This window comes from Xiphophorus maculatus, chromosome 14, assembly GCF_002775205.1.
Source record: "Xiphophorus maculatus strain JP 163 A chromosome 14, X_maculatus-5.0-male, whole genome shotgun sequence".
In the NCBI taxonomy this organism is placed as follows: Eukaryota; Metazoa; Chordata; class Actinopteri; order Cyprinodontiformes; family Poeciliidae; genus Xiphophorus; species Xiphophorus maculatus.
In genome coordinates, this window is record NC_036456.1 from 10,012,119 (window position 1) to 10,024,676 (window position 12,558).

The 12,558-nt window shown below is 37.6% G+C and overlaps 1 protein-coding gene across 2 annotated transcripts in view; it reads right to left on the bottom strand.

Moving 5' to 3' along the window:
* The window catches only part of c14h20orf27 (chromosome 14 C20orf27 homolog), a 45,990-nt gene that overhangs the window by 22,638 nt on the left and 10,794 nt on the right, over positions 1–12,558 (bottom strand). For both annotated transcript variants that reach the window (XM_023346278.1, XM_023346277.1), the window contains exon 3: positions 5,735–5,874. In XM_023346278.1, coding sequence (XP_023202046.1) covers positions 5,735–5,874 — 140 coding nt within the window. The remainder of the gene's footprint in view (positions 1–5,734; positions 5,875–12,558) is intronic.

Genomic DNA, 12,558 nt, shown 5'->3' on the forward strand with positions numbered 1-12,558 from the left:
CCGAGGCTGCTTGCAGCTTTAATTCATCTTCAATCTGAAAAATATTTTTCAAAGAAAATACCTATTTTAAACAAATCTATTTGTAAATAAATTCAGGCACTAAAGGGTTAGGAGAAATTAGAACTGATCAAAATATGCAAGTCAGAGCTTCATAAAAACCGGAGACTAGAAATTGGACGAAAAGAAAAAAGCACATGTAGTGTCTGGTTATCAATCAATACGACCATCTGCTTCCTCATTGGTTGACGCAGTGCACTTTTGTTTCTTAGATCGGCTCTCTTATTTTAGCTCAGTTCTGTAAGACATGGCCCTCCGAGAACCTCTTAGTAACTGATACCACCTCATAACACAGGACTTTGATTCTTGTTTCTTGATGGTCTCCGCAGGGAAACATAAAAGCCGTCTGTGAAGAGCTAACATTCTTTAAAAGAAGCATCTCAAAATTACTCCTTAGTGGAGCAAGCATTGGAGATTTAATAATGCATGGCTTCTGAGCAACACTTCTTCAGCCAATCTCTCATTACCATCTCCGCCTCTGTAATCAGAAACAGTGGCTACACTCAGAGAAATGATCTGTGGTTTGTTCCAGAGTCGTGACATGAAGAGACGGAGCTGTTCATGTTTTATAGTATCTGACATTTTTACAGCTGTTTTATGCATGCCATTACCGTCCCACATACTCCCACCACATCTTTGGTCCGCGTACAGAGATCAGCAACCAGGCCCCCCCTTGCTGGCTGTCACTATAGCAACCCTCCTCCCATCTCAGCGGCGAGCTACGATGCTGGCCTGGCGGCGCTCCGTGCCCACTCTCGAGCATGTTTGAGGAGCTTTGAGAAGGAACGTGGATACATAAACAGGCCAGTTTGTAACTGTTAGGGTCACAGCCAAGATTACAGTTCACACACACACACACACACACACACACACACATACACACACACACACACACACACACACCCCAACGCACACACACGCACACACGCACACCCCAACGCACACACACACACAAACGCAGTTTTCAAGCAAACACCTTTGTCTGCTTGTGAATCAGTGTTAACACTTGCAAAGGCTCAGTTACAGCACAGTGAGGAACTTTGAGTGACTTGAAAGAACTCGTCTTCATCATTTTGCTGTTCTTCAGGCAGCAAATGAGGCAAAGAAAAACAACGAGGTTCAGTATCGTCATAAGGTAAACCTTAAAAACTGGTCCATTTATGGAGCACTGAGCTAAATAGACAGATCTAAATGTGTTCTTAAATTCAGACAACTGCAAGTGATATTTGATAACGATATATTTAAACTTGTTGTGAAAATGGCAGAAAAGGAGAAAGTATAAACATGTCATTCTGCATTAGTTATGGGCATTTATCACATCGTTTGTCATTTATTGTGAAAATTTTTTAGGATAAGAATTTTGATCTGTCGTCTCAATAAATTTCACTTAATGTTAGGAAAAACTGACATTATTAAAAATGTTATTTTTTTGACTATTTCCTCCCCTGTTTGTTCCACAAAAGCATCACTAGATATCAGCCAACTTGAAAATGTGTTGAAATGTAGCCACTGTGTGCAGGTGTTTGTGGCGCTATGAATGTCGTGCCATGAAAACTCAGTCATACACTTCCCTAAAAAGAAAACATAATAGTTTTCCCATTATCATTATCACAATAGCACCCCAATATATCGTGATAAATTTCTAAGTCCTTTTCACCCAAGCCTACTCTGCTCCCTGGAGAGTACTTTAGGACGTTCGTTAAATGCAGGCAGCAAAACTTTTTAAAGTCACTCAAACTGCCCACTACATGAAATGCACTTCATTTTATGTGCCAACCACTTAAGCACACACAAATTAATGGCTTGTAAAAGGCATCGAGCGATCAGTGTGCCTGTCTTTTCCAGACACTTCCCTCAGGCTGCTGGGAACTGCTTGCAGAGTTGACAGCCAAACAAGCAGCTCGGTAACATCAGAAACGTAAACATTCACCAAGCAGTGATATGGCCCACAATATGAATCTTCTCACTTCAGGATGTCTGCCAAATGTCACTTATTTAACTTGTCCAGACCCGAAAAGGATATGACCTAAAGGACAAGGCATCATGAAATGACGGCTTCAACACACACACTGGACGTGTAAGAACCAATCTGTGGATTTTAACCAGATTCAGTTGTCCGTTATGTCAGAGTGTTGTAGCCTAAAACAAAACAAATAAATTACTTAGAACTAAGGGTGGGCAATTATTGCACTGATTATCAGTTGCCGTGATAAGAATTTTAATTTAGCATCGTCACTGATCAGAATATCCATAGTTATCGATACATTTGAAAAGACGATTAAATGCAGTTACTTTGTGCAGTTCAGTGACACAAATTACTTTATTATATGACTGGTGTCCTAAAGAACTGAATAAAAAAAGGGGAATATTTTTGCAACAGAATATTTGCTTGTGGGCCTATGGTGGCTGTGCCATGCATTCACAGCCATAGAGTTACCTAAAAAAGAAGTGACGATTGAAGCTCTCATCACTTTAATGATGAGAGCTTTAATGATAATAGCACCACAAAACATTGTGATAAAACTTCAAGTCCATATCGCCCACCCCTACTTGCCGCACCAAAAGGAAGTTTCCAAACTCTATGATGATAATGTAAATATTTTACACAACATCAAAACATAAGCTTGGCATAATTTCTGTATGCCGTCCATTATACTACCTTTCTCACTAGACGAGCCAGTTTAGTGAGAAATAGTTCAGAAAGCAACACCTTTTTGCCATTTCCCTTAAAATAATGGGATTGTAGGCAATATATATATATATATAATTCAAAAATGAATTTCTCCATTTTGAAGGGACTTCCCACATCAAACGTAGCTATAATACAATAGAAGAACTATAAACACAGAAGCTAAGGGAGCTGGGATGTCATGGTATTTCTGTTGATGTTTTATTCAGTAGCCTCGATGCTCCTGAATTGTACAGGTTTGAAAAGGATAGCTGCATTGGAGCACCATTGGTCCACCAGATGCCACCACTATGCGTCATTTCATAGAAAATAACAGGACAATATTTGTTAAGGTGCATTTGATGTGAAATAGAAAGACCTCGGCTTTACAAAGGGAGGACAAGGTAATGTTACTTGGCCAACTTTAAATTACAGTTCAGACTAGATGAAAAGTCTTGGGATCTGATAAAAATTTACTGTGAATAATCCCAAAATTTTTTGGTAACTAACCCAGCACTCAAAAGTAATTGAATAAACCTCAGTGTGTCATTAGTTTGGTGCACTCTGACTCAACGTGAATGGTATTGCGTACTGGAAGAAGCAGAAACTCCCTGAGAATATACCCACACCCACAGAGTAGAGATTCATTTTATAGACCAGCACAAAGTATTATGAAGTTGAAGAAAAATGATACATGGTTTTCATATAACAAAACTCTCAAAAGTGTGAGGTGTATTTGTGTTCAGCACAGCTGAGCCAGTACTTTATAAAACCATTTTTACAGATGCAAAGTCTCAACCAACTTTGGACATTTGAAGACTGAAAACTTTACTTTAAAATAGCTCAAGCTCAGTGAGATTAGACAAAGAGTGTCTGTAAACATACATTTTTAGGTGTGTCTTTGATTGGGCCATTATAACTCATAACTTTGCTTTGACATTCTACAGTAAAACAAGTCTTACAGCTAAATTAATGATTTTTACTGTATCAAACAGATTTATACTTTATTCAAAGGAGTAGTGAATAAAACCTCAATAATGGTTTAACAACAAACAAATGACAACTGCTTTTAGAACAAAATGTTGTATCAATCTCTCCGCTTTGGATCCTTTTGGCACCATCATTTGGTTAACTCAAGCACCAGGAGGGTTTAGGGCATGACATCAGAGACGTCTAATATCATTGTTGTAAGCCTTTATAGCCGACAGATGAGATTAATGGTGGTAAGAAGAGTTTAATCTTTTCCTGGAGATTTCGCAGATAAGACCAATCCATTTTCACGGAAACTAAGGGGAATTGGCACATTGAATCAAAGCATTATCTCTAAATATCACATCCAGATTTAGAAAGCATGTCATTCAGGGACATATATATTTAGTTTGGGGTTTCTACAGACTGAAAACACGCCCAGTCATAATGTCACTAAAAATGTCCAGCCAACGCTTTTGTCTTCCTATGTTTTAATAGGAGCTTCAGTGAAGTATCTCAGCTCCGGAAAACGGTTTAACCACACTAATCACGGCATTTATTTACCTTTGCAAACAGTCTTCATGGCACTACTGTGTGCTTTCACTTATTGTGATGTCAACAAAGTACAGAATGAGAGAATTACTTGAGTTAATCCCAGTGAGGTACAACATTTTTAGTCTACTCTTTGTAAACATCTGGAAAACCACACAATTTTGCCAATCCTGAAAAATTTCTCAAACATCATAAAATCTGACTGGCATCAATCTGAGGCAACAAAAGTGACACAGGGTTTCCCCCATTGTATTATAAGCCGCCAGGCTATACTTGTGGCCCCACCAAGCAAAGCATTGGTGGGGGTACAAACCCCCATCTGTTTTTTAAGTCTTTTTAAAATGTTTGCATTTTCTAAGACTTTATAAGGTTGGTGTTTTCAATCCTTCAATAACACATAATTATCAAGTGATATTTTCAAATTTCCTGTCAACTTTAAACATTTTTTAACTCAAAAACACGGCGGGCCGCAGGATGAATGCCACAACCACCAGGCTTAGCAAGTTTTCTGGGGGAAACCTTGGTGACACATCACTTCCCCTCTCCCTGTCTGGCTTTAAACAAGCCTGAAATACATTTTTTCAGGTTTATGTCAGCTGGATTACAAACACTTTATCTATTTATTAAATGCAAGAATCATGAGAAACTGACTTGTTGAGGGTTTTTTTCCCCTAACTTGCCTTTAATGCAGAATCTTAAGTACATATCCTTAACATCTGAATTAACCTAACAGAGCTTACAAAGCTTTCACATTACCACCTGGGCTTTCACAGGTTGTTTAGCTGAATGGTTATCTTACTGTATGTAAAGTAAAAGGAAAGTTGCTCTCTTTATTTCGGCATAAAGCCTTTAGAAATTATTTTTAACAAAGACCAAATCCTTCTTCAGCCGTTTCCCCACCAGGCATGTCAGACTCTCCTGCACTGCTCTGTTTTGGAGCAGACCACGCGCTAGCTAGACGTTGTATCTAAAGAGCGCTTCATAGCACCAAAGCCCTGATCCTCAGCGACTCCGAAGGTCACAGATCCTTTGCGATAATGATTGAAGTATTTTTTTTAATTAGGTTTGCCTTTTATGAGCTGTAGGGAATTCTTAGCATTGCTAGCTTGATGAGCTTCCACTTCAGTGTTGTTTTATTTCCACTTCTGGGTTCAAACGGGTTAAATACATCTTCATGTTTTAAAATATTTCCTTTCAATTTCACACATCTTGAATGTGGCTGATGTTGTCTAAGTGAGTTTCTCTCTTCATGTAATATTCACCACAAACTGTCTGGATGTTGCATTTATTGTAATTCAATCAACACTTGCAACTAGGTACTTGTGCGTATAAAAGCAGGGTTTCGTTCAATTCAAGCTTTTATATCTTCAGTATGTCTATCTTTATCTTTCATAATGCCGTGTGTGAATATATCTTTGTGTAAAACATTAATAATAAGAGCGGAAACCAGCATTTATTATTGTAATAATAAATTTTTTTTTGCCCCACCTTGACCATGAAGTTGCCGTCTTCTTCCATGGTCACCATGACAACAGAGTCATGCAGCTTTTCGTCAAAATGAACGTGGGACGTTGCTCCAACTGAGGGAAGTTCCTCAGGGAAGCGGACGCCTCCCACCTTTGCACACCCTGAAAAATAAAAGGAAAGAAGGGTTATCTGCTGCCGAATGTTCAACGAAAAGAGACGCTGAGCAGCCGCCACCTGTCTCCCTTCATGAATCCAATGAAGAGCCCACAATGTTTATTCGTCAAACAGTTCAATGTCTAAATTAATATCCATCAGGGTACCTGACATCCGCCATACTCATCAACTACAACCACAAATCCACATGCAAACCCCGCCAAAAAAACTAATTTCAGTCACAGAACTGAACTCGTTTGTTTTAGAAGTTCATTGCTACTCCATAATGTCGATCTGTTCTCCTGCCCTGGACTCCAAATTAACTCCATCTGCTGAGAAACTAGAAATCTTCAGAGAAAACACCATTTGGCTAAAAGGCTACCTCAAGGGTTTCATGCCTGACAACAGCAGAGCTCTCTCCCACAAACTGACAGTGAAAAACATTTACAGTAGCAGCACAAACAGTACAAAAAAGCAATACATCAACTTCTGTATTGTTTATGAAGTAGCCTATTAGTATCATGTTGTCATGGTGAATAAGTTCTTGATATGAATTTGTAGCGTGTCTTCCCACAGAAATCAGGGTTGTTGCTCTTTGATTTTGATACTAAATATGTCCAACGGCGTCTGCTTGTCTTTGTCTTATGTTGCAAGATACCATTTTGTCTCCACTATTTTAGTTATTGTTGGTTTATTCTGCAAATAATTAGAGATTTGTTTTGTACGACATTGCCAGAGAATCGGTGAGTTTGGGCTTCCTTTCAGCTTTGAAATGAATTATTGTGATGCTGGAACAAGAAACCACAGTTCTAGTTATATTAGCTGCACTGTACACATAAACACATCTTTTAAATATTCTGCTTAGAGATGCATCTATACATTGCAGGATGGTAGCGCTCAACGACTGGAGTTCGGCATCTTTGAATTAAAGTAATCCTTCTCAGAGTACAATGTAAACACAAACATAATATAAATATACACATGGTGACAGAGGCAGATGTGTTATATAAAGTACACAAGTTTCTCTAAAATGTGGTTCCTGCTCTATTAAACTTTTATTCCAACTCATATTAGAGATTAGAAACCCTTGCTCTCTGCAAACTGGGTCACTATGATGAGTTTGGAGTTACGTCATGTTCCATATGTGCAGGAGCTCGTGTTAAATCAAGAAGTGCTTTTCTAATGTCTGACGCTTTGTATTGCAAATATTATGCAATTATGCAATGTTATGCTATCAACAACATGGCCTTACTGGAGGTCCTGGAGCAAAACAATCCAAATGCAAACCGACTTCAAATGTAATTTATGACTCCAGAGATCGGAGACAGGGCAATCTCCTTAGGCTCTACCAAATCCAGAGTAAAGGATGACAAAAGTCAAAGGAGGTCAGGCTCAAAATGAGTTTTCTTATCTGACGCTCCGCTGTCATTTAAATCCAAAACATATTAGGATTTTAATAAAGACTCTAGCCATACTCAGTTGATCCACATTTAAAACAAAATCAAATCCATGCATAATGAACACCTGATAGATATTGGTACAGCGCTTAAGCAACAGTCTGTGTTTAAAGTTTGAACATTGTTTAGATTGTTGAATTTGCACTGCTTGAGGGGGGGGGGGAGTCCAGAAGAAAGAGACACCTAACATGTTGACCCGGTCTCAATCTTGTCTGGTTTTGTTTACAGGACAAACATCTTTTTCCTGAACCACCCAAACTATTTCCTGGAAAATCCATTTCCTTTAAGAAATTCTTGGTGGTGTGTGAAACCGTAAAGAAAAGAAAAAAAAAGAAAAACTGGAAACAGGGAGAAACACTAAACACAGCAGCAGCACAATACACAAAACTCTGGACATATGAGCCTAAATAAGCCAGATCAAATAACCAAGCAATAACAGAGTATTGGCATACATAAAAAATATAATTACCTTCTTAAGAGAAGAAAAATATCACATTGTAACTGTGTTCTATACATATATATATATATATATATATATATATATATATATATATATATATATATATATACATTGCTCAAAAAAATAAAGGGAACACTTAAACAACACAATATAACTCCAAGTAAATCAAACTTCTGTGTAATCAAACTGTCCACTTAGGAAGCAACACTGATTGACAATCAATTTCACCTGCTGTTGTGCAAATGGAATAGACAACAGGTGGAAATTATTGGCAATTAGCAAGACACACTCAATAAAGGAGTGGTTCTGCAGTTGGGACCACAGACCACTTCTCAGTACCTATGCTGTCTGGCTGATGTTTTGGTCAGTTTTGAATGTTGGTGGAGCTTTCACACTCGTGGTAGCATGAGACGACTCCACAACCCACACAAGTGGCGTTGTAGGGAGGTCATACAGGCACGTGGAGGCCACACACAATACTGAGCCTCATTTTGACTTGTTTTAAGGACATTACATTAAAGTTGGATCGGCGTGTAGTGTTATTTCACTTTAATTTTGTGTGTGGCTCCAAATCCAGGCCTCCATTGGTTAATAAATTTCATTTCCATTGATGATTTTTGTGTGATTTTGTTGTCAGCACATTCAACTTTGTACAGAACAAAGTATTCAATGAGAATATTTCTTTCATTCAGATCTAGGATGTGTTATTTGAGTGTTCCCTTTATTTTTTTTAGCAGTGTATATATATATATATATATATATATATATATATATATATATATATATATATATATATATATACTTCTTCTTTCATGTAAAGCCAACCCTCCTGATGAAGGGTTGTTTGAATAAAGCCCAGAGAGACTCACAACAGAGCTCCATGACAACATAATTACACGTTTGACAAACGATAATCTTTATACTTCAGGTTTTTGTAGTGGAAAGCGGTCAGGCTGAAATAATCCCATTTTGACCAAAGGTGAGAGTGTGTAAAAAGAGGATTTCTTTCAGTTTAAGAAAATTTAATGAGATACTATCCCATATTTAATATCCACACCAACAAAACCAAGAAGCAGCATAAAGTCATGTCAACTATGTAAAGCCTAAACCATTAGGTTTACTTTGGTAACCAGCCACCATGTTGATGGGTGCAGCTGATCTGTTTACTGGTATTAAAGAGACATTTATCTCTCTATCACAAGTTTCATTTTATTCATGACAGCTGTGTAAGTTACTTTGGTAAATGATAAGTTATGAAGTCTTTCCTGATGAACTGTGCTTTCTGTTTTACTAAAGGTGGTTTTTTTATGCTTCCTTAAAAAAATCATTCTTCAATAATGAAGTGCTAGTCTGCTCAGTTCTTCCTAGGAAGAACTTTTTTCCTTTTGAGCTGTTTTAAGGGCTCTTATCACTTTAAATCCATATAAAGACGCTGCTGGCCACGCCCCCCAAATCAACGTTTACACTCGCACATGAAAATGGCTGCAAACAAATGCACAATTATACAACTGTACATGTCTGAATAGCAGAAATGGAACCTCCTGCATAACTAACAAGAAAGCAGCCACTGGTTTCTGGATTGTAAGCCAACAACAAAACACCTGTCTTTTCCAGCAGCCATTGTACATTGGATTTACAGCAGTAAATCCAGCCTGTTACCTAGATTGCAAGGTAACAGGGCGGTGCCAGTTGAATGTGACTTAACAGTCAGGAAGTCAAAATGGCTCATTTTCCAGACACCAAAAAAATGAATTCATTGCCAAAAGGTGTTTTTTTTTTTTTTTTTTAACGGTTCGGGTGTTTTTAGAAGCAGTTGAGACCCAAATGGAAGCACAAAACAGGTTCCCTCTCACAAAGGAGTGACTCCTATTTCAAAAGTTTCTTCTGCCATAACAGATACACTCAAGAACTTTATGATATAACAGCATAACAGCTAACCAGGGGTTTTACAAGTAGCCGTAAGTTAAGTTTAAGGTTTTTTAAAAGGCCTTTTTAAGACTAGAATGAGTTGCACTTGAGACCAGCTTAAGTACAAAAATAACTGAAGTTAACTTAATAACATTCTTAATAAAGTATACTTAATTTAAAATAATCAGTAAAGTAAGTTAACTGTAATATTGAGTAGATATTTTTAGCTCCGGGATGTAATTTCTGATTCACACTGGATCAGAAAAACTGCAAAATACATAAAAATAAAAACATAAATCCATAACATATGTGCCAAAAACTATGCCAGGTCTGCTATTCACTATTTATTTAATTGAAAGTGAAAGTTAAATGAAATTACCATTGTTTGATTTGTTATTTATGTGTTTTTACTTAGAAAAATCTTCTTTCTACCTTTGAGTTTTATTCAAAAGGAAGATATTCTCTGATATTTTAGCCAGGATATATTCTGTTGTGGCAATGACGCTGGACAAGATTCAGGTTGCACAGCCAAATTTTCCCACTTACACTGAGTCCAGTCGTGTTGGATGGCGTGGCTTTAAAAACAGGACCCGTGCACGACTTTTAGCGATTTGGTAATAATAGATATACTGGGTCTTTTTTCATATGCGGTTCCTAGAAAAAAAGGATCTCACAGTCAGATCAGACATCCAGAGAGTCAATCAGGTGAGGATTCAGATACTCAGTCAGATCATATAATCCAATAAGTTTACAAGATATGAAGAACGGTGAAATGCACTGGCCTCCAGCTATCTGTGCAGCAAATCAATAGCCACATAGATAGTAACACAGATAAACATAAAGCTATAGTCAGCTGGCTCATATCAGTCTAATCTGTTGTATATCTGCTTATGGTGCCTCTCTAATCTCCCTGACACACAGCGTATCTGTTTCCACTCATCTGAATCTTTTACCTTTCTGGCTTACTCTACGCAGGCTCAGGCCAAGAAAATATGCATTAAATCTGCTTTTGACTCATCTGTAACATCAATAACTAAACTGTTTAAAATAATTCAAATCAAAACAAGGGGAGTCTTTGTGTTTTCTCAAGTGACCATGTTGTTTTGGTCATGAATTTAGTGACTTACACCAACTAACTAACCAACTAAAAAAATGGTCTTCTAGTCCTTTGAGGTGATTTTCAAACTAGTTCGCCAGAGTTTCCATTTCATTTTCCCTCATTTTGACACCAGTCTTTTTTCGTGGCCGTTACAACCTTCCTGAAATCCACTTCTTTAAGAGACTTGAGAAGTTCACTTTCTGCAGTCAGAATCCTCTCACACTAGTTGGTGTTTGTCATTGCGGTTTGTGTGAAGCTGCTGCAACTTGAAGGCCTAATCAGGCTGTAACATGAACCTGGTCAGTCATTGATCTTTTTTGTCTCTCATTACTATGATTAAGTGAGAATATACCTGCTTCCTCTGACAAAAATCGGCTGTAAACTGTCTCAATTAATTTTCCTTCTCACCAGCGCCACCAGAGTGATGAAAAGCTTAATCTGGTGTTCTCGGTTGCAATACGTTGTAATTAAGAGCTTATTACATGAATACCACCACCAGCTTTATCAGTGAAACGTCTTATGTGGGAGAAAATACTGAACAAAGCGACTCTAAAAACGATCAAAAATAGCCGTTTCAACCCATCTGAGTAAAAAGCTTAGATGTTAATGATAAAATGATGCTTTCAACAGTGAAGTGATTTCTTGTAGTACATTCACATATACAGTGTTTGACTTTTGCTAGAAAGAAAACTGAGCTTGCAGTTGCACGTTGTGGTTTGCCACTCAGGTATGCAGTTTTTTTTTGTGTTGTTGTTGCAGCATGATTGATTTTTCTTTTTAAGAACATCTTAAAGACACATTAAATGCACATTTTCAGCCCGGTCTATGCATATATATGCTATAATAAATCTCACTACGTTTCCAGTTTTAGGTTGTTTTAGGATAACTAAACATATGCCAGAATAATTAGGAGAAGAATTTGTTTCAGATTTTCTTTTTTAAGTCAAATATTTACTAAGCGTTTTAGCAGTCAGGGTTTTGTAAGCTTCTGATGGGTTAATTTGCAACATTTGAACAAAATGAAGCTGCACTTGTGGGTGTATTTTAAGGTAGACACCCAGAGCATAATGCTTCCTTGAGTGACATCATGAAAAATAGGCAGAGTTATCAGAAAGACAATGGTTGGCCATCAGTGGCGGTTTTTGATAAAGGCAATATGGGCAGATGCCCAGGGCGGCACAAGAACAGGTGGGCAGTGGAGCTGCTGTAGCTCCTCAGTGCTGCATCATCAAGAGTTAAAATGCCAGTCAGAGAGGAAGAAACCATTACTTCAAAAGCAACATAAAAATCAAGATTACAGTTTACAAACGTACGCAGCGACAAAGTCGTGACACTGACTTTGAAGAAGGAGGGACTGGTGCACTGTACACAAGTGAAGGCTTCCTGATGAAAGACATTGTGAAAATATTGAAGCAACATGTCAAGGCATCAACCTGGAAGTTAAAGCTTGCATACAAATGGGACTTCCTAATGGACAAAAAGCATAACCGCTAACCAGCGAGTATGAATAGGCCAAAACACCAACAAACTATTATGAAAAGCTTGTGGGAAATTATCCAACTTGTTGTTTTTTTTAACCAATGTCACACAGTTTTAAATATAATGCTACTAAAAAATCTGAAAACTTTTATCTTTGAAGAAAAATCTGAAAATGTTTCACTTATTCTGGCATTAGTAATTAAATACCAACTCACTTAAAAGAGGAAAAAAGTTTAATCTGATTTAATGTCAGGCTCTTCTACAAATTATAAAGGTTTTTCTGGTTTGT